The sequence below is a fragment of the Salvelinus namaycush genome, chromosome 35, assembly GCF_016432855.1.
Source record: "Salvelinus namaycush isolate Seneca chromosome 35, SaNama_1.0, whole genome shotgun sequence".
NCBI lineage: Eukaryota > Metazoa > Chordata > Actinopteri > Salmoniformes > Salmonidae > Salvelinus > Salvelinus namaycush.
The window spans coordinates 33618473-33640901 of NC_052341.1; the positions used below are offsets into that span (position 1 = coordinate 33618473).

A 22429-nucleotide genomic window follows, 5' to 3' on the forward strand; every position below is an offset into this window, starting at 1 on the left:
ATAGGCGAGGACTCGCTGAAGCGCACAATGCACATTGACAAGGGTTGTCTCACAGATCTTCAAATTTCTTATTTGTTTCCAAATGAAAGGTCGTTAGAACGATTCTCTATTTTGTTTGTACTTGAAGACTGGTTACGATATATTTGGTTCAACCGGAAATATCGGCAAATAATTCAACTTCCCCGGACACAAGTGGATTACACTGTGGGCCGCTGAAGGAGTTGTCCTGCCAGGGGCTTGGTCGATACCCTCGTTAATGGAACTCAAGACTGCGGCTTCAGTAGGGCCTTGAATAATTTAGTTTTTAATGGTTGTGGAGCAAAAACAAATTAGTGTAGGGAGAGACATCGATAACACACGAATAGTGGGTGACTAAACAGTCACCATATAACGTCAGATTTAGTTTAAAAAAAAGTATTGTTTGTACATTAGCTAGGTATCTCAAATAGCTCGCTACCCAACTACGGCTAGCTAGCTACGTCTTTCTTTGATAATTCAACCATTCGTATTGGGCCCATCGTCAGGCTGGAGAAAATGTTCGCTTTACTGTCAGCTCCAGGGTAACAGCTAGTTGTGGATTTTGTGCTAATCAATACTTCGGAAGGTATTTAAATAATGTTTTTATTTACTATAACGTTGCCTACTCCGTGATAATTAGCTACTTTGCGTTTGCAATAAACTGGCTAGATAATTATTTAACTAGCTAGCTAATACTAGCATAATAAAGCACTTGAATACATTTAACGTTAGCTAGGTAGCAACTACCAAGTTAATAACGTAATTCTTATGTATGGCTAAAGTTGGCTACAAAAACAGTTAATCAAACTGTTTAACTAAAATGCTTGGAATACTTGTGGATGCACTAAATGAGCTAGTTATATAGATGCTTTAAATTGGCAACAAATGATCTTGCTCTGGTGATTTGGCAGTGGCAGGTAGCTAACGTTATCGTTCGTTAGCTAGTTATCATTGGCTAATGTGCGATTTGGCTAGTTTGTGCGATTTAACTAGGTTAGCTAATTTGTCAGCTCGTGCCGAAATTGTAATTAGAACGAGATGGGTGTGTATTTACATTGTAGCAGTACCTCAGTAAACGTAACATTCGTATAAAATAGGCGTTTTTAGTTAATAACAACTAGCAAGTTAAGTTAGACAGCCAACTAGCGTTAGTCCTTTTTATTTACATACGCATATTTGGTTGTTGGCTTGCCAGCTAGCCTTCTTTGAGACTGCGAATTAGCCATGTCTTGACAGCTTAACTTGGATATACTTCTGCTGAACACACTAGCTAATACCACCAATTCTGGAAATACAGATTTCATCTTAGTGCATTGACATGACAGTCAAATTTAGCCGAGAGAAAGGCACAGATGCCATCCTGTCCGCAAAAGACACTAGTTAAATAGACTAACGTTACTTTTAACGCCATTTTAAACAGGGGCTCCGGTGTGGGCCTGTGTGGTGGTTTACTTTTGGCTAAGGAAAGTGCCTTCGACTGGGACGGATTTTTAAAAGTGCCTTAGGTCAAACTGGGACTGGTGCTGTTTGTTTTGACATGGAAGGTCCGAGTCAAAGCAATGGGTTCAGACAGAGCCGACGCTCCCGTTCTCAACGAGACAGAGAGCGGCGCAGGAGAAGAGTAGACCTTGCTGAGCAGCGGGCCACATCGCCCTCCTCGTGCTCGGAAAAGGAGCTTTGCGGGCCAGGATCTGTACTCGGTCCTGGAGGTAGAGAATGTCGACCCGGGTTCGCCGGCCCCAGACACAGGCCTCCTCGACGGAGGAAGCGCGAGTCGGTGTACTGTGAGGAGGACATCATCGATGGCTTCTCAATTGCCAGCTTCAACAGCTTTGAGGCCCTGGAGGTAAGTCTGTGTATTTCCTTATGTGAGCACAATCCTACCCTACCACAATACTCAGATATGATGGACTTCAACTGTATCTAAATAACATTTGTCAATGGTCTCCACAGATGTGAATTGTCCTCCCTCAATCTCTTTACTTTAAATCCCCAGAGTCGATTTATGTGGCCCTGCATACATCTAATTAGCATAATAAAAACTACAATTAAAATCTGTCAGTTTAAGCTAAAGATGTTTTTTTGCATTGGATGCAATCTCAATCAACCGCATCTGCCGATGTTTCACTTCCACATCTGTGGTGAAGGTTGGCAGAAGTAGTGTGTTTGTCAGACCATGAGACATCCCGAAAATCGTTGTCACGAAACCTATCATGATCCCTCTATGGAAAGATGAGACTCACAAACCCGATGACGTTCAAGCAAGTTGGGACTCATCTGAAGTCGGTACAGCCGATCTGTCAACTTCTGTCTGTAGCTTCCGAACAGTTTGGGCTACTGGCAACCTACATGTTGGTTGTTTTGCTCTATGACACTCACAAGACTCATCTGAAGGTCCCTTTACCAGTTGAAAAAAAATGAATGGAAGTATATATGGAGATTATTTACTGCCAAAAATAAGGGGTCAAATTTTTTAAGAATACTTTTCTGATCTTCTCTCAGATATAGGACACTTCAGAACAAACTTCCTTTTAGAATAAAAAGTTAAAAAATATCTGTTTGTCCATGTAGTGAATCTGTTATTCAATGTGTTTGTATGGGCTAATAGCAGTTCATCCAATTGCTTATTGTAGTCTTAACATTTGGTACATAATAACAGCACAATTGCCAGAAAATAGCCTAACATTCATTTTTTTTATGTTCATCCAAGTTTTTCTTGCTCAGAGATTGAGATCCTCTGTCCAACTTTCAAAACTCAAACTCTCCTGTCGGATATATCTATAGTTATGCTCATGCACAAAGGAGAACTATTTTACCAATAAAATATGTGTGGTATAAGGCCAATATACTACGGCTAAGGGCTGTTTGGCGCAATGCTGAGTGCCTGGGTACAGCCCTTAGCCGTGGTATATTGGCCATATACTACAAACCCCGGGGGTGCCTTATTACTATTTATAAACTGTTTACAACGTAATTAGAGCAGTCAAAATACCTGGGTAGTTCGAGCACTGAATGCTGATTGGGTGAAAGCTGTGGTATATCAGACCATATACAACGTGCGTGACAAAACATTACTTTTACTGTTGTAATTACATTGGTAACCAGTTTAGAATAGCAATAAGGCACCCGCGGGGTTTGCAGTATATGGCCAATATACCACTGCTAAGGGCTGTATCCAGGCACTCAGCATTGCATCATGCTTAAGAACAGCCTTTAACCGTGGTATATTGGCCATATACCATACCCCCTTGTGCAAATGATCTGGCAAGTTTAATAAGGGTGAATTATCTTTTCTCTTGCCACATATTAAAATGTACTTTTCCACGTCATGTCATAGCTTGCAATAGTAAGGCTAAATTCAAATTATCATAGCTAAATGATCCTTGGTATGACCTTAAAATAATTCCATATATAGTGCATTCAGATCCGTTTACTTTTTTCACACGTTGTTACGTTACATCCTTATTCTAAAATTGATGAATGTATTTTTTTTTCATCCATCTACACACAATACCATAATGACAAATTTAAAAACAGTTTTTTGGGACATTTTTGCAAATGTATTCAGACCCTTTGCTATGAGACTCGAAATTGAGCTCAGGTGCATCCTGTTTCCATTGATCATCCTTGAACCACCAAGACTCTTCCTAGAGCTGGCCGCCTAGCCAAACTGAGCAATCGGGGGAGAAAGGCCTTGGTCAGGGAGGTGACCAAGAACCTAATGGTCACTCTGACAGAGTTCTTCTGTGGAGATGGGAGAACCTTCCAGAAGGATAACCATCTCTGCAGCACTCCACCAATCAGGCCTTTATGGTAGAGTGGCCAGATGGAAGCCACTCCTCAGTAAAATGCACATGACAGCCCGTTTGGAATTTGCCAAAAGGCAGCTAAAGACTCTCAGACCATGAGAAACCAGATTCTCTTGTCTGATGGAACCAAGATTAAACTCTTCGGCCTGAATGCCAAGCGTCACGTCTGGAGGAAGCCAGGTACTGCTCATCACCTGGCCAATACCACCCCTACAGTGAAGCGTGGTGGCAGCAGCATGCTGTGGGAATGTTTTTCAGCGGCAGGGACTGTGAGACCAGTCAGGGTCCAGGGAAAGATGAACGGCACAAAGTATAGAGGTCCTTGATGAAAACCTGCTACAGAGCGCTCAGGACATCAGACTGAGGCGAAGGTTCACCTTCCAACAGGACAACAACCCTAAGCACACAGGCAAGACTATGCAGGAGTGGCTTCGGGACAAGTCTCTGAATGTCCTTGAGTGGCCCAGCCAGAGCTTGGACTTTGACAGAGCTTGAGAGGATCTGCAGAGAACAGGAGAAACTCCCCAAGCTTGTAGCGACATACCCAAGAAGACACGAGGCTGTAATCGCTGCCAAAGGTGCTTCAACAAAGTACTGAATAAAGGGTCTGAATAATTGTGTTATTTTGTTAATTTTTATACATTGGCAAAAATGTCTCCACCTGTTTTTGCTTTGTCGTTATGGGGTATAGTGAGTAGATTGCGGGAAATCCACATTAGAATAAGGCTGTAACGTAACAAAATGTGCAACAAGTCAAGGGGTCTGAATACTTTCCAATTGCACTGTAGCCTAGACAGGGCTTAGACTGTAGAGGCTTAAAAGGACAAGTCCCACCTTGGAACTATTTTGGTTATCTCCTCACACCTCCAGGTGTGAATCATTTGTGGATTGAGTTTCCAAAAATTCACAGTTCATTTACACCTTGTACACTTAGGTGAAGCAATCCGATCAACAACCACAATGAAAGAAATCAGACACAATGATCTTCTATGATGCGTTTCTTAACAACCTTAATTATTTGTGTACCAAGCACCCGGTGTCGATTACAAATAGCCTATGTTTATTAATCTGCTCGTCATTAGACCAACAATTCTTGTTGACTTGAAACGCCACACAATCCAGAATTTCAGGATTAGAATTTGATATAGCATGCTCTGAGGAGTTCAATGGCACCAATCCAGTATCCATACACTGACCCATATGTCAACAGATCCTTCAAAGTGGAGTTTCTAAAACATGCAATGTCATTGTAACAGGAACTTATTGAGTCATCTGTAGGTTCCCTTACCAGTTCAGGCATCACTGACTGCTATTCATTTCCCCCGAAACATTTCTCAGTCAAGGCTTCCTCATTTGTTTTTTTGGCCAATTTCAGTGGTAGGAATGTCCTTGGCGGTTGTCAAGGCAGAACATGGGCAGAGAACCTGTGTGGGAAATTTTGGGAAATAATAGGGAGCCAATCAACACACTGTCAACGTTTCAGTGAACCAAATAGTTTTGTACTGCTTGTTTAACACTGGGATGCATCTTCTCTCCAGATGGACTGCTCCATGAAGCCTACCCAGCGTGCCGCCATGCTCATGGGAAGGGGGAGCAAGAGGAAGAGGGGCCCGGAGGAGAATGGTAAAAGGCCCCCCTCAGAGCCCGAGGAAGGGGCCCCACCTAGCCTTTCCCGCAGCTGTTGGAAGAGGAGAAAGATTGAGGTAAAGGTGTGCCGCATGAGATGTTATATGTAGTTGTCATCTCACATTTGGGTTTGAAAGTAGCTTATTGAAAAGCAGACCATGTCTGGTCTGGATCCTGTTGGTCTTGTTTGTGGGAACTAGCTGGCCGAGCTCAAATATTCAGACTGTGAAGTCATAAACTTGTAATGGCCTAGTGAGAGCACTAGCTGGCTACACACACCTGTTGTTGAAGAGTAAAACTTACTAGTGACATCTTTTTAGCACCCTGTTGGCTGAGCTTGTGATGAGTCGATGGGGATTTATTAACTCGAGGTCAGACAGACATGAGGATAATTTCAAGTTGCTAAATACCATGTCGCTGGGTAAGCTATATCTAGAGTACTGCTCTTTGACACCAGATTTTCATGTGGTGTGCATCCCAACCTAGTGACCGTTAGCCTACACAGCAAGTATAATTTGGAAATTCAAGGGTGTTAACTATTTTAGTACTGAAATTAGTGATGCACCGATATGACTTTTTTGACCGATAACCAATATTTTCCTTGCCAGAAAAAACGATACCGATATTTAAAATTTTAGGTGCCTGTTAAGCATTCTAGTACAGTTAAATAGTTAACACACACATCTCAGTGCAAGAGGCGTCACTACAGTCCCTGGTTCGAATCAAGGCTGTATCACATCCGGCTGTGATTTGGAGTCCCATAGGGCGGGGCACAATTGGCCCAGCCTCGTCCGGGTTTGTCTGGAGTAGGCCGTCATTGTCAATAAGAATTTCTTCTTATAGGACTTGCCTAGTTAAATAAAGGTTACACACACCACACTGACCAAAAAGTTATTTTTTTGGCATTTACATATGTCCCCATTACCAGTAAAATATAATCAAAACCTATTACTTTCACTTACTTGCTGTGCTGTTTCATTGTTCATTTGTTCAGTCGTTTCATTCTCAACCAGGATTTCTATGGAACGATGTTTGGGTCTTTGCGTGTCAAAAAAGATACACGTCAAATAACACTATTTGACGTGTTAAATAAGTTTGTCGACCAATCAGGACCTGAATATGATTGCACGTCACATAATAATTTAACGTGTTCATACATTTTTTACGTAGTTATAACACATTGATTACACTATCACTCGTATTTCATATGTCACAATGAGTCATCAATATGTATGCTATGATGCTGGTGAAGTTGTCTCGCGCACCTACAGTGCTGGTCATAAAAAAAGCTAGCTAGCTCATGGATGCAAACAATGTTCTTCCCCAAAAACATAGCAAAACGACAATCTGTTTCAGTAGCTATAGTTAGTTAGCTAGCTAACTATATAGCTAGGTGTCATCTAAAATAACCCTAATTTATAAGACAGTTCTTATTTGATTAATGGTGGTCGGACCCATCTGTGAAGCTAGCCACAGTAAGGATTAGCCACAATAGTGGACTTTGCGGTTAGCCTTCAAAATAAAAAAGTAGGTCATTGACAGTGATGCAAATGAATACAAATAGTAGAATTATGCCATAATAATTGAATAGATCATGCTAAACGTGGTTGGAATGTTATATAAAATCAACAAAAGACAATTTGTTAATTTGACATCTGTTGAAATCACACTAGATGTATTATGCTTTAGAATGGCTTTGGGGGCATACTTATTTCACTGTACAGCCTTACCTATGGATTGTGGATCAATGACATGGGGTATTAGTCTACTCTGTGACACCCAGAGAACATTAGCATCGTAGCTCTTATTGCGTGACTCTGAAACAACTGTGATTTGAACCACATGTATTGTCAACCTATGTGTAATGAACACTATTCCTGAGGAAAATAATACTGTGTGGATGTTTTGGAGTCTGATAACTCTGAGGAGGACGTTGGGAAAAAAATCTTGGGTATATTGAGTAGAGGTCGACTGATTTTATGATTTTTCAACACCGATCCCGATTATTGGAGGACCAAAAAAGCAGATACTGATTAATTGGACAATTTTAATTATATGTAATAATGACATTACCAACAATACTGAATGAACACTTTTATTTTAACTAATATAATACAGAAATAAAATCAATTTGGTCTCAAATAATGCAAAAACGCAGTGTTGGAGACGAAAGTAAAAGTGCAATATGTGCCATGTAAAAAAGGCTAACGTTTAAGTTCCTTGCTCAGAACATGAGAACATATGATATCTGGTGGTTCCTTTTAACATGAGTCTTCAATATTCCCAGTTAACCTGTCTAGCCCCAGCGTTCCGCTAGCGGAACTCCTCCCACATTCCACTGAAAAGGCAGAGCGTGAAATTCAAAAAATATTTTTTAGAAATATTTAACTTTCACACATTAACAAGTCCAATACAGCAAATGAAAGATACACATCTTGTGAATCCAGTCAACATGTCCGATTTTTAAAACATTTTTTACAGCGAAAACAGCACGTATATTTATGTTAGCTCACCACCAAATACAAAGAAGGACAGACATTTTTCACAGCACAGGTAGCATGCACAAAGCCAACCTAACTAACCAAGAACCAACCAAACTAACCAAGAAACAACTTCATCAGATGACAGTCTTATAACATGTTATTCAATAAATCTATGTTTTGTTCGAAAAATGTGCATATTTGAGGTATAAATCAGTTTTACATTGCAGCTACCATCACAGCTACCGTCAAAAATAGCACCGAAGCAGCCAGAGTAATTATATAGACCAACGTGGAATACCTAAATACTCATCATAAAACATTTCTGAAAAATGCATCGTGTACAGCAAATGAAAGACAAGCATCTTGTGAATCCAGCCAATATTTCAGATTTTAAGTGTTTTACAGCGAAAACACAATATAGCATTATATTAGCTTACTACAATAGCCTACACACAACCGCATTCATTCATCAAGGCACGTTAGCGATAGCAATAGGCACGTTAGCGTTAGCGAATAAACCAGCAAAAGATATCAATTTTCACTAACCTTCATAAACCTTCCTCAGATGACAGTCCTATAACATCAGGTTATACATACACTTATGTTTTGTTCGAAAATGTGCATATTTAGAGCTGAAACCAGTGGTTATCCATTATGCTAATGTAGCTTCTTTTTCCCAGAATGTGCAGATATTTCTATTAGACTCTCACCTATTCTGACCAAATAGCTATTCATAAACATTACAAAAAAATACATGTTGTATAGGAAATGATAGATCCATTAGTTCTTAATGCAATCGCAGTGTTAGATTTCTAAAAATATCTTCATTAGAGCATAAAGGCTTATGTTATAGCGAGAGAGTGGCCAAAACCGGGGCGCAAAACTACTAGTATACAGTTCGACAGATATATGAAATAGCATCATAAAATGTTTCTTACTTTTGGTGATCTTCCATCAGAATGTTGGACAAGGGGTCCTTTGTCCAGAACAGTCGTTGTTTGGATTTAGAACATCGTTTTTCCCTCTTGAATTAGCTTGCACACTGGCAGAGTGGCGCGAAGCTCCCCATCGTCAACAAACACAGACAACGCAACACGCCTAACGTCCCGAAAAAATTTCAATAATCTATTAAAACTATATTGAAAAAACATACTTTACGATGATATTGTGACATGTATCAAATAAAATCAAAGCCGGAGATGGTATTCGCCTTAATTAATAGTTAATAGTTAATATAGGCATTATGACGCGTCGACTATTTCTCTATGCCATTTATATTTCATATACCTTTGACTATTAGATGTTCATATAGGCACTTTAGTATTGCCAGCCTAATCTCGGGAGTTGATAGGCTTGAAGTCATAAACATCGCTGTGCTTCAAGCATTGTTAAGAGCTGCTGCCAAATGCAGTAAAGTGCTGTGTGAATGAATGCTTACAAGCCTGATGCTGCCTACCACTGCTCAGTCAGACTGCTCTATCAAATATCAAACCATAGACTTAATTATAATATAATAAACACACAGAAATACGAGCCTTTGGTAATTTATATGGTAAAATCCAGAAACTATCATTTCGAAAACAAAACGTTTATTCTTTCAGTGAAATATGAAACTGTTCCGTATTTTATCGAACGGGTGGCAAATTAATTACGGTCTTTGTTAGGAAGAAATTATGTTCTCAACGATCCAGGCGGCCCAAACTGCTGCATGTACCCTGACTCTGCTTGCACTGAACGCAAGAGAAGTGACTTTCTCTAGTTAATATTGCCTGCTAACATGCATTTCTTTTAACTAAATATGCAGGTTAAAAAAAAATATATATACTTTTGTGTATTGATTTTAAGAAAGGCATTGATGTTTATGGTTAGCTACATTTGTGCAACGATTGTGCTTTTTTCACGAATCCGCTTTTGTTAAATCATCACCCGTTTGGCGAAGTTGAAGTAGGCTGTGATTTGATGATAAATTAACAGGCACCGCATTGATTATATGCAGGACAAGCTAGTTAACATCATCAACCATGTGTCGTTAACTAGTGATTATGTGATTGTTTTTTCTAAGATAAGTTTAATACTTGTCTCCTTGCAGCCACAGGTCCTTTTGATGCTGCACTCGCGTAACAGGTGGTCAGCCTGCAACGCAGTCTCCTCGTGGATTGCAATGTAATCGCCCATAATTGGCATCCAAAAAGGCCGATTACCGATTATGAAAACTTGAAATCGGCCCTAATTAATCGGCCATGCCGAATAATCGTTCGACCTCTAGTATTGAGTAGACTGATACCCCATTTCATTGATTCCCAATCCTTAGGTGAAGCTGTACAGTGCAATATGAATGTCAATACACACAATAGGCTGACTGGGGAGGAGATGTCACAGTCCCCTGATAAGAGCTACAACGCTAATATTTTCGTAAACGCTTCACGGTTGTGTTCTGTGGGTGTCACCGAGTAGACTGATACCCCATATCAATGCTTCACATTCCAACCTTGATTAACATTATCTAGTCTAAATATGGCATGATTCCACCAATTGTAACCTTCTGCATCACTTTCAAATAGGTACTTTTATTTTGAAGGCAAACTGCAAATTCCACTATTGTGCCTAATCCTTATTGTGGCTAGCTTCACAACACATAACCCAGTCCGGTCGAGCCTCACTAGCCAGATTAAGCTAGCTGACGGCATATAACGTTAGCTTTGGGCAACCGGGTTAAGTAGCTGGCTAGCTATTTATTTTCATGAACTGAAGTTCAATTTCAATAGGTGAACAACAAGTGGCTACCTAGCTAATATTTACTCACAAGGATTCCTAAATCATTGCTAAGAATAATGAAAATGACTGCAGTTTCTACTGGTCGTTGTTTTCAGGCTGGTTAAATTGGTGTTAGCTAGGTACCAAGCTAAAGCTAACTAGCTACCCCAGAAGTTGCGGTCAAACAAATAATGCTTTATTATCAACGCGGTGTTGTAAACGCATCGTTCGTGGCCGGTGTTTGCAGACTTTTTTTGTACAGCTTTGACAGTGCTACTGATAGTAGTGGTGGCGCTTAGCTTGTACGTGCAAATTCAGAACACAACATCCTATAATAGAACTGTTATTTGACATTTCAAATTAAAAGCGTATTTAACGTGTCAAATAGTGTTATTTGACGTATCTTTTTTGACACGCGAAGACCCAAACGGTGTTTCGTAGTATGTCGTTGAAGGTAATAGCAGTGACACCATTACTCTAACTCCGGTAGGGAAACATCTGAAAAATAGCGCACTTGGTAGTGTGTACTGGTGCTCGACCAGTTGCGAAAGCCATCATCACCCACAACAGAGAACGGTTGATTGTCAAGGGCAATGAATTCCATTATCTTGGCGTTAATGGATTTTGCCTTTTGATTTGTCTCGCTTAAATGTTCTTACTCTTTCAAATGACTGCTCAACTTGTTGACTGCTTGATCCACACAGCAGACATTGTGGGCTAGGTTAGGAATGCTGTGTAGCGCAACATTTTACGTGGCGTCATTACGTCGTGTACCTACGTTATATAGGTATGCACGTCAGCTTTGACATCGGTTTTGCGCATCAGCGTTAAACTAGACATCGGGCCAATACGATGTTGGCATTTTTAGCTAATATCGGCTGATTCCGATATGTAAACCAATTTTTTTTCATATTTTTTATATTGTGCATCCCTACTATGTACATAGGGCAGCAGTCTCTAAGGTTCAGGGAAGGGTACCGGGTGGAGGCTGGCTAGTGGTGACTAGTGGTGAGATTGAAGCTTCCAGGACCCAGTTGCACAGGGAGGGGTACAGACCCAGGGCCCTGAGCTTAGTGATGAGCTTGGAGGGCACTGGTGTTTAAGTCAGCTGTAGTCAATGAACAGCATTCTTACATAGGTATTTATCTTGTCCAGGTGGGATAGGGCAGTGCAATGGCGTCGTCCGTGGATCTGTTGGGGCGATATGCTAATTGTAGTGGGTCTAGGATTTTACATTTACATTTAAGTCATTTAGCAGACGCTCTTATCCAGAGCGACTTACAAATTGGAAAGATCATACATATTCATCCTGGTCCCCCCGTGGGAATAGGATGTCAAGTTAGAGGTGGTATGGTTCTTAACTAGCCTCTCAAAGCACTTCATGATGACAGAAGTTTGTGCTTTGGGGCAATAGTAATTTAGTTAAATTACCTTTGTTCCTGTACCCAGGAAAGCAAGGGTGGACATCATGAAGCAAGTTGGGACAACAGACTGGGATATGGAGAGATTTGAGTATGTCTGTAAACACTCCAGCCAGCTGGTCTGCACATGCTCTGAGAACGCGACTTGGGATGCCGTCTTGGCTGGCAGCCTTTCGAGGGTTAACACGCTTAAATTACTTACTCACGTCGGCCACGAAGAACGAGAGCACACAGTCTCGTGATCGCCTGGAGCCCGTGTCGGCGGCTCAAAATTTGGTTCGAAACAGGCGAAGGTCTTTAGTTCATCCTGGAGCAAGGCGTCGTGGCTGGCTTTCCCTTTATAATTTGTGATTGGCTGTAGTCCCTGCCACATACATCTCGTGTCTGAGCTGTTGAATTGTGTCTCCACTTTGTCCCTGTACTGTCGTTTTCGCCTCCGATTGCCTTACGGAGGTCGTAACTGGTCTGTTTGTACACGTCCATGGTCCCAATCACCTTGCCATGGTTAAATGCGGTGGTTCGTGCTTTCAGTTTTGGGTAAATGGTTTTTTGGTTTGGATAAGTTCTAATCATCAGTGGGAACAACATCCTCTATGCACTTCCTGACGAACCTATTCACAGAGTGAGTGTATACGTTGATACTGTTCTCAGAGGCCACCAGGAACATTTCCCAGTCCATGTGATCAAAACAATCTTAAAGCATAGATTCTGATTGGGAGAGTACCAATGATCCATAGTCCGTGTTGCGCATGTACCATAGGAGATGCATTGATTAGTTTCGGTTGCAATTTCCTCTGATTTCCTTAAATAAAAGTCCCCAGCTACAATAAATGCGGCCTCCAATACTTTTGCAAGGCACTGTGTGTTGAAGGTGAATACCACCAATCTTACATATTAACTGTTATAATTTTTTTAGGGTGGGGGCATCCTCTTCTTGGAGACTGGCTACATCGTAAGTTTCTTTATACTTCTATCGATTACAATACATAAGATGACCATAGAATACAGCTGCGTCCTATAATTGTAGTTTATGAATGTTGTGGCACACCTAAATGTTGCTTTTTATGTTATTTTAGTGTGACACAGAGAGCGAGTCAGCAGATAAGGTGGGTACTGTTTGCATCAAACCGCATACAATTATGATTGTTGGGAGAGCAGTGTTTTTCCTGCTTATTATTGGGTTTAGATTTATTTGTGTTTTCCTCATCTCATCCCCTAGGCCTCCGACAGTGACATGGGGCCAATATTCATTGTCAGCACCAGGAAAGGTAAAATGCAGTTCTCCTCTTCCCATATCTGTATGCCTTTGCTTTATAAATATGCTCTCGTCATTTGGCGTTTCTTTTTTCTTTTTTTTATCCCAGTATACACTTATTTCAAAATATGCTGTGTCCTTTCTTAGAACAGTTTTTTTTTCTTCACGTTTTTGTTTAAGTGCAGTTCTTTCTCGGCCTGTAGTTTTGGAACCTATCCCTGTGAGCATGGCCTCTATGGGCAAAGGCTGCCCTACACTTCCACTGCCAGGCCGCTGTGGCCTCTCCCGGCTGGCGGTCACCCCGCGCGTCTCTGGCCTGGAGCGCAGCCAGGAGAGGAGTCTGGAGCCGCCTTACCCCGAGCCCCTGTCTACCTCACCCTCCTTCTCCTGCCTGCCGTCCCTCTCCCCGGCCATGGTCGCACGGCCCGGACAGCTCAACGGCAGCAGCGATGGCCTTCGCCACAGCGCCCACCACAACCCCAGCCCGCCGCACTCCAAACACAAGTCCTTCCTCACCTTCCCCGGGCGACACCCATCCATCTACAGCATGGGCATCAACAACAGGTCAGTCACTGCCAGATCTGCCTAATAGTCAGCATTACTACTGCAGTAAAAATACTACTTTTTCCACTTTTATAAAACAACTGACAACTTTTTTTGACTTGCCTGGTTAAATAAAGGGAAAAAATTAAAATCAAGACTGCTGACGTAAGCACACATTTTCTTAAGGAAATTTATATTTTCTAGTCAACTTCTCTCTCTCTTTAGGAACAGTACATCAGTCAAGCCCCCATCCTCTTCTGCTGCTTCTTCCTCGTTGTCTATGCGACCCCCAACTCCCTCTTCCAGTATGTCGATGTCCCTAATCAGAGGTCCAGCGTCATCAGTATCTCTGCGCCCCCCTTCACGTGCTGGCTCTGGTGCCATGTTCACCCCCTCCCCTGGGCTTCCCCCTCCACCTCCTCTCCTCACTTCCCACTCAGGAGCAGGTACTGTACAGTTGGCACCAATGTGTATTGCTATTCACCTTTTTTCACAGCCTTAGTCAGATCTTCAACCATAATTGCAAATCTGTGCGTTTTTATTTACCAATCAGGTCTACTGCTAGCTTCATTTGGGTTCTTGGACAGACTACTGTTACAGTGTTGTAAAATTAGTTATTTGGGCTCCATATCCACCTATTTAAAATATATGCTCCATTCCTCTCCATCTGTCCCACTACTGCAGACCAGGACCTGCTGCGCCAGGACCTGCTGCGCCAGGGCCTGAACTCTCACTTCCTGGCCTCGCAGGATCGCGAGGGCCGCCGCAGCGTACCTGGGGCTGAGCTCAACGGTGGCGGGCCAGGCCTCTCTACTCCCGGTGGCCCATCGGGGGCCAGCCCCAGCTCGGGCTCCTCAGGCCGCTCCTCCCAGGCCCAGCCCGGAATTCAGCCCCTGGCCTTCCAGTTCCACCAGCACAATCACCAGCACCAGCACACACATACGCACCAGCACTTCACCCCCTTCCTGCATCCCACCCCCTCCGCACCACCGCCTCAGCACCTGGTAAGCGATTACATTCTACCCTGTGAAATTGGGTTTCATAGAGCAGCTTCTGCTTTGAAATGCCAGTGTTGTGAATTTGTCATTAACCGCTTTTTGTGTTTTGTCTTTTAGTTTGAGAAATATGGCAAGATGGAGGGGCTCTACAGAAACACTGTGAGTTTACGTTTACATGCTCCAGAATTGGTTTGGTTATACATTGCTGTGGTGGTTGTTGAGATGAATGTGGTAGGACTTAGGCAGAATGGGGTCTGGGGTGTGTAGTTTTAACCAGCCTCTGCTTGTGTGTGTGGCTGATTTAGTTCTTCCCACAGTACCCTCCTCCCCCAGTGCCAGGCATCCAGCCCGTGCTTCCTCCCAATGGGCCCTTCAGCTCTCTGCAAGGAGCCTTTCAGCCTAAGGTGAGTGGAGCTTTAGCTACATAAGTCAATGGATGATATGTCATGTAGTGTCTGGATGACAAACTGTTTGCTGTGTTTTGATGCAGCCCCTTGTCCCCCAGGGAACAAGTCCTGAGATGACAGCTCGACTGGGGGTTGTGCCTCACCACCTGCAGCCCAAAGACCCCAGGGTAAGATGCGCAGTATAAAATGACCTTTTTGGAATATATGATGACTATGGTTACAACTGAAGCTTGTAGTCTAGGATTGAGCTGGGATCGATGGACAATGCACATGCCTCTAAAAGCATTATGTGCAAAGACTTGGGCCTAGTAGTCAGTGCAGGAAAGTGTGAATAACAAATAGTAAAAAGAGTTTAAAATCTTAACAAACATGGTTTACTATTCTTTTTTTTTGTTTAGCTAACTGATCCATTTGGGACATCGTTGAAAGTCAGTAATGTAAGCAAAGCCAGATGCTTCATCATCACTTGAATACTTCATTTTTGAAAGTATTATGATACTGTACCGCTTTTTTTCTTACTCACTTTTGGTCATGACTGCTACATTTTAAAACTATTTGACTAAACGCCCTTGCACACCGTGTCTGATTTCTTCCAACTTTTGGCACACCTACTGTGAAACTCCCTGCAACTTTCCATCATTACTCATCTCAGAATCAGAAGTTAAAAAAGTTTTATTCGTCCAGGAAAAATAAACCGACCCATAATATATTGTTTATTACTGACGCTTGCCTTACTAAATTGTACCCCCCCACAATTCTAATGTTGATGAACATTTCATATGGCAGACATTAACACCATCGCATCTGACTCGGTGTGCAAAGGCCTTGAGTCTTACTGCAAGCAAAACAGGGTCACCGAGTCAATAATGTGTTTTTGTCTACACAGAAACCAGGGAAGTGGTGTGCTATGCATGTACGTGTGGCGTGGATGATTCTGAGACATCAGAAGAAAGTGAAGGTGGGATTTTTTTTACTACAATTCAATCTGATCCTATCAATTGTGATTCTTATCAAATAAGTAGAAAGTATTTCTGATTTAATTTGACCACTGAAGCATCTCAAACATTATCGGATGTGATCAACTCATCCCAAAAAATAATACTGGTCAAGTTGTCCATGTTTATTGAAAAAGCTATGGTCATTGCATTGACTGACCACTGTCCTCTCTCAGCTGATGCAGGCTGATCCGCACAAGCTGGACTTCCGTAACGAGATGCTGGCTCGTCTTCCGGGCGCCGGGGGCCTGGGCACACTGGGGCCCCTTGGTGGTGGCCTCCCCTCTGCCCATGACCTTAACCGACCTACCAGCCTCTTTACAGCCACTGGTGGGTGCTTGTTTTGTGTAGCAAGATAATGTTTGAAGAAAAGGTGCTGCAATTGTATTCACCATAAGTATAATACTATGGGCTTTTTAAAGACCTCAGGCACAGAGGAAAGATTCCTTGACATTGCAAATAGTAAATTATTTATAATTTTTAGTCTCCTTTTGTCCCCCCCCATCAACGCCCCACCTCTTTCCTCACTCCAACTGCGCTCTCGACTGCTTCAAAGGGCGCATCTGTACCACTTGCACCCTCAGTAAACATTTCTTATTTTGATTCACCCACTCAAGGAACTGATTTGCCTACTCACAGGTCACTAAAACACCTTATTAGCCTAGATATTAAATTTAAAGCGTACAAACTCTTCAGCATGTGACTCTAATAGGCCCCAGTGAGTCTGAACACTGGCAATATTCACTACTAGAGGTCTAATGCTGTAAGGCTTGTCCGCATCAGTCCTGATGTTTATATGCTTATGTGTTGCAGATCCGTACGGCCGCTCACCTCCGTTCACCCCTCTCGGAGCCCTGGGCTCTGGTGCCTTCGGGGGACTGGGCAGCCCTACGCTGGGTGAGTCACCATTTCTCTTCCTCAAAAAAGAAGCATAGTTTGTCTTTACTCCTTTGTCCTTACTCTCCACTAAAATGACTAACTTTATTCTGTATCCAGCTAACAGCTCGGTGTTTGGCCACAAGGAGCCTCCTGCCGTCGGGGGCTTACCCAACCCTCATGACCCCTGGAACCGACTGCACGGTGGGCCTCCCCCCTTGGCTGGCCCCAGTTGGGCCAAGGGGGCTGAGAAGAGGGACGAGCGGGACACGGGGAAGGACATGGAGAGGAGAGACATTATTCACATCAAAGATGAGAAAGACAGGTGAGACACAACAGCCTCGACTATAGTTTATCGACTTAGTTCCTAAATATGCTTTTTGAACTCTGACTTATCTTTCTATAATATTTTTCTGTCTGATTCAGTTCATGTTACTCTTAACAAATTCAATACTGGAATTGATTTGAGTGCTGAATTTGCATACCTCTCCCCAACCATCCTCTTATCTTTTTTCAGAGACAATATGCTATATGGTCGTCAACCTGTGCGGATGTCTCCAGTGGCCCCGGCCCTCACTCTCCAGCAGCACCGCAGCAGCACCCCTGTCTCCCACATCAACGGGCACGGGGGCCCTCTGGGAGGCCCCGGCGGTCTCACTGAGGATCTGACACGCAGAGATGGAGACAAAAGACTGCTCCTCTCAGTCTCCTCCAGGCCACCTCCTCTAGGCCCTTCATCCTCAGCAGCTACAATAGACAGAGACAGACCTCGCTCCTCCTCTTCCTCTGTGCTGACGACTCCCCCGCCCTCTGGACCCGGCGCCCCCTCCCCCTTGGATCTGTACCCCCGTCAGCAGCCCGCAGCGCTGCACGGCCTCCACAGCGAACCCTCTCACTCATCACAGAGAGAGGGAGGCCCCCATGCCTCATCCTGTTCCTCAGCCACGGTCACCTCTCTGTCCCAGGGCAAGAAGCCTGACCGAACCAACACCCCGGTGCCCAAGCCTCCCCCCCTCTTTCCCCCAGTCAAGGTCAAGGAGGAAAGGAAGGAGGAACCAGAGCTCGTGCCAATCTCCTTGCCGCCGCCTCTGCCCCCCAGCCACAACTACGACAGGCCCAACAGCCGCCCTCACCACCATCGCTCCGCCACCCCCTCTTCTCTCTCTCTGACTTCCACGCCCCTACCTCCTCCCACCCCGCACAACCCTCACCATCACCTCTCCCTCCTGGAGCGCTCCAGAGCGCAGGCCGCCATTGAGGCCTACCTGGGGAGCACACAAGGGGGTGGGGGGATAGTAGTGGGTCCAGGGGGGGAGAGGTTCTCCACACACCCCCATGGCCCACCCCAGGGGCACGGCCAGCACCCCCACAGCTTCCAATGGGACCCATGGAGGGAGCTGGCTGCCCAACAACAGCAGCAGCAGCAACGCCGAGAGGCCATGGCCCTGCGTTCGGACCCCCACCTGGCGCTGCGCTCCGACCCCCACCTTGCCCGGCTGCTCCAGGCCCAGCACGCCCAGCGCTTCCTGGAGGCCGAGAGGGCGGCAGCCTTGGCAGCAGCTGTGGCTGCCAACAACCCTCACCACCACCCTCCTACCTCTACCTCCTCGGTCCGCCAGGAGTTTGGCCTGATGGCCCACCACTTTGACCGCCCTCCCCAGCTGGGGCCCCCAGGTGGCGGCCTAATAGATGAGCAGCAGCGCGCCCAGATCCTAAGGGAAGACTTTGAAAGGGCACGCTACTTCGGGATGCACGCTCACCCGCACCTCTCGGGCTCCCACCACCCACCGGGTTCTCACGCAGCCCACCTGGAGCAGCTGCATGCCGGGATGCTCTCCCACTCACATCTCCATCAGCCTGGAGCCTCCAACTCCTCGCCCCACCACCCCGGCCTCTACTCCCGCCTGGGGCCTCTCCACACTCACCACGTGCCTAATGGCATCCTGGCCAAGACCCCTGCTGGGCTGGTGGGGGCACTGTCCGTAGGCGCCCCCCCTCCGCTCATTCCATCTGTGACAAGCAGGTCTTCCACCCCGACCCGTAGACTGGGTGGGCCGGGGGACTTGGCACTGTACAGCTCTCACAAAGAAGGCGAGTCCAGATAGTACAGGAACACACCGGAGGAGTAGTAGGGAAATGTCAGGATTACTGTGCTGCTCTCACTGTTTCCTGTAAGATGGAACACCTTTTAGGAACTACTACACACAGCTTACTCAGGCTCTAGACCAATCACGGTCTCAACACCCCCAAATGGTATTGCTGGTTGATTGGGTCGAAGGCGGTGAAGGGAAGGGATACAGAGATTTGTCAGGGTGACTCAGTACATTTATCCACAATGGTTCTATCAGTGCAATTTTAAGGTACATCCTGGTGTTTTATTATTTTAAGGTTTGTTTTTTCCATATGAGAGATATATACAATAATGATAGCTGTATGAAGAGGCAGAGGCTTTTCCAATTGAATATGATCAGGTTTGACGCAAGCTTTTTCAGGTTGGGTAAGATGAACTCCTAGAGAGATGTGCATATTTTGTACATGTGAATGGTTCATCCTCTCGTTCTAAGTAATGATCTATAAATCCCTCATGTTGGGCTGTTTTCTGGATGAGAGCTGAAGAATTATGGTAGAACATAGCGCTGGGACGATACCAAGGGGCAACATATTTTTCCATGGCCAAAATTAAAACACACAGCAGACCAAACTCTTTGGTCTGTTAAAAACCTGCCATGTGTAAAATATTGTGTGCTATAGCTTGGAGATAATTTTTTTACTCTGGATAACAACAATATTTGTTTCCAACATTTAGGGCTATTTGTCTAAAGAAGTTTAATCCGCTTCGTGTTTTGTTTTCTTGCCACGATACTAACGAGTATCATGACACTGGTATCGTCCTGGCCCTAGTAGTATATTTCTATGGTTTTCTTTTTTTGTGTCCTCTGTTATTGTGAAAAGACTGTAGATTACCGATGAAACTTCTGAAGATTCTAAATCGATAAAGAACCATACGCTTCTGTACTTCGGTTCTCCGCTCCTCCCAAAAAATGACCCGCTCCCCTCAACTTCACCACTCCTCTGTGCTCTATGAACCTTTGTTCCAGCTCTTGTATTTAAAAGAATGATGTTATGAACTGTGCGGCCACGGTGGACAATGTCTAAAACTGAAACTTTCCCATTCACCTTTCTGACTCGACATTATGAGCAGGACCAGTAGTCTAGTGAAATTGCCTTTGTAATTATTATTATTATTATTGTTAACATTATCTTCTATAATGATAATAAATATATTCACTGTTTTTTATGTTATTTGTCAGTGTTTTCAGGTATCACGAATGCACTCCCCTGTTATTAACAAATTAAAGTTGTTCCAGATCAGGCAGTAAAAGTTTTTGTATGACTGAGAAAGGAAATGCTTGTGAACGTGAGTAAGACGCAACCATAAAAACCTCTGGCCTCTTCATGGATCAGATCTTTGAATACATGATGAATACACTGAGAGGGAGCTTTGTGTTTGTGTCGCATCACATTTTGGACTATGAACGCCTGCCGGCAAGTCAATTTCACAGGGATGTTCCATGAACAGATAAATTATGTACGTGGAAGAATGGGACATCTACTGGACGATTGAGAACATAATTCGTAGACTTGTGCGTACTACACATGACTGGACTGAGAGGAGGAAAATACATTTGGGTCGATTATTTTAAGACCATTTTATACCTTTCAAACCCCTTCTAGAGACCACAAAGATGAATTATTAAATGAATTGTTGGTTACTTGATTGTGTGGGTCTTGTTTGTTCTGGTGCCTAAAAGAGTTCATCCACTTATTTTATTTAACAAAGCAAGTCAGTTAACCCACTGTTCCTAAGCCGTCACTGTAAATAAGAATTTGTTCTTAACTGCCTTGTTCAGGGGCAGAACGGCAGATTTTTACCTTGTCAGCTCGGGGATTCAAACTAGCAACCTAGTTTGCTGCCCCCTGACCACATATACTTAGACGTGGTCATATTGTTATTCTTCATGCTTTCCAGACAATGTTAATTTGGAGAGCGCATACAGTGTGGATCTCCAACTCTGACCTTGGAGAGCAGGACTTTGTGCCGTCCCAGCATTAACACTTTAAGTAGTGAATGGTGGGCAACCACCTAGTTCAATTGCAACATCCTGATCCCTCTATACAATGACCCTTTTACAATAGCTAAACTGTTCTGTGACCATTGAAAAAGTAATGGTAATTAATTTGCCCTGTCAGGGATACTGATATGACAATGGTGTAGTACTCATTGACACCTGTTTCACAATTAACGCTTTATTATCTAGTATGATATTTGGATTTAGTGTGCTATTGAAAGGTATTTTTTTTGCATATTGAGTCCACTTGGGTTAAGTAGAAACCACAAATAGGTGCAGGAGTAGGGCAATTGTAAGCTTTTCTATGGAAAGAAACATTTGCCATAACCAGGTAAATGAATGAAATCCTAGTGGAGTACATTTAATTGAATAAAAATAAAATCTAACCAGATAATGGTAACATAAAACATTTCCCCAAATTATCATGGGATTTGCTATAATTTGAACTAAAGCAATGAATGCACTGTCTTACTTATCCCAAAAATTGCAGCGGCGCGCCGTTCAACTTCTCGCGAGATAATACTTTCTTCGGCACTTTGTCAGCAGTGGTTCTCCACCATTTCGCTGCGTCTAAAAGTCTCCTCCCCGCAACCACTAGATTCGGCGAGCCGAACCCGCTCTCTTTCAGTCCGTATTATAACTTCTTCCCACGGACCTACTCCTACCTCGTTGGGTACCGAGAGACAGTTTGGAATACTATCATCACGGATTGAGTACGATTTTATCCGGATGACGACTCCATCAACAAGAATTTTGTAAAAGAAAACTGGTCGGAAATTTCAGGTAGGTGGGAATTTAAGATGGCGGCCATGAGAAGGGGGGGCATGGAGGAAGTAGTAGGGGGCACCAGGGGGGCTTGTTCGCGGCGGGACACAGCATTCAGTTAATTCTGACAAATATATTTAGAAAATTGAGGGTTACGAAAGTTTTCCTTGCCTGCATACTCCACTACAACACAGATTAAAACACAGGTGTCAATGACGGCGCAATTATAAAGTTGCAAATTATTTGGCTTGTTTACCTTCCCTGTAACGTTAGACTTTACCTGCAGCCAGAACATGTACTTCTTAGCATCATGGCCAAACTGTAGCATGGAATTTGCCTAATGCCAGCC

The 22429-nt window shown here is 43.7% G+C and overlaps 1 protein-coding gene across 9 annotated transcripts; it reads left to right on the top strand.

Moving 5' to 3' along the window:
* The first annotated feature begins 16 nt into the window (after positions 1–16).
* On the top strand, positions 17–20963 carry LOC120029453 (autism susceptibility gene 2 protein homolog). 9 transcript variants are annotated; one of them, XM_038974660.1, is made up of 18 exons: positions 17–604; positions 1439–1864; positions 5366–5530; positions 13028–13063; positions 13188–13217; positions 13331–13379; positions 13552–13930; positions 14135–14355; positions 14594–14913; positions 15025–15066; positions 15213–15311; positions 15398–15481; positions 15713–15751; positions 16201–16272; positions 16486–16639; positions 17123–17206; positions 17306–17510; positions 17703–20963. In XM_038974660.1, the coding sequence occupies exons 2-18, from the start codon at positions 1556–1558 to the stop codon at positions 19288–19290; spliced, it is 3876 nt and encodes a 1291-aa protein (XP_038830588.1). In that variant the 5' UTR covers positions 17–604; positions 1439–1555; the 3' UTR covers positions 19291–20963. The 9 variants fall into 9 exon arrangements, with proteins under 9 accessions (XP_038830588.1, XP_038830590.1, XP_038830589.1 ...); XM_038974662.1 differs by having other exon boundaries at positions 17–1864; positions 15413–15481; XM_038974661.1 differs by having other exon boundaries at positions 17–1864; positions 15225–15311.
* Positions 20964–22429: the final 1466 nt, after the last annotated feature.

Bases quoted from the DNA above. Each gene is read 5' to 3' on its own strand.
- LOC120029453 (XM_038974660.1), top strand. From the start codon at position 1,556: ATGGAAGGTCCGAGTCAAAGCAATGGGTTCAGACAGAGCCGACGCTCC. The intron at 1,865-5,365 runs GTAAGTCTGTGT...TCTTCTCTCCAG, and splicing joins ACAGCTTTGAGGCCCTGGAG to ATGGACTGCTCCATGAAGCC. The intron at 14,914-15,024 runs GTAAGCGATTAC...TTTGTCTTTTAG, and splicing joins CACCACCGCCTCAGCACCTG to TTTGAGAAATATGGCAAGAT.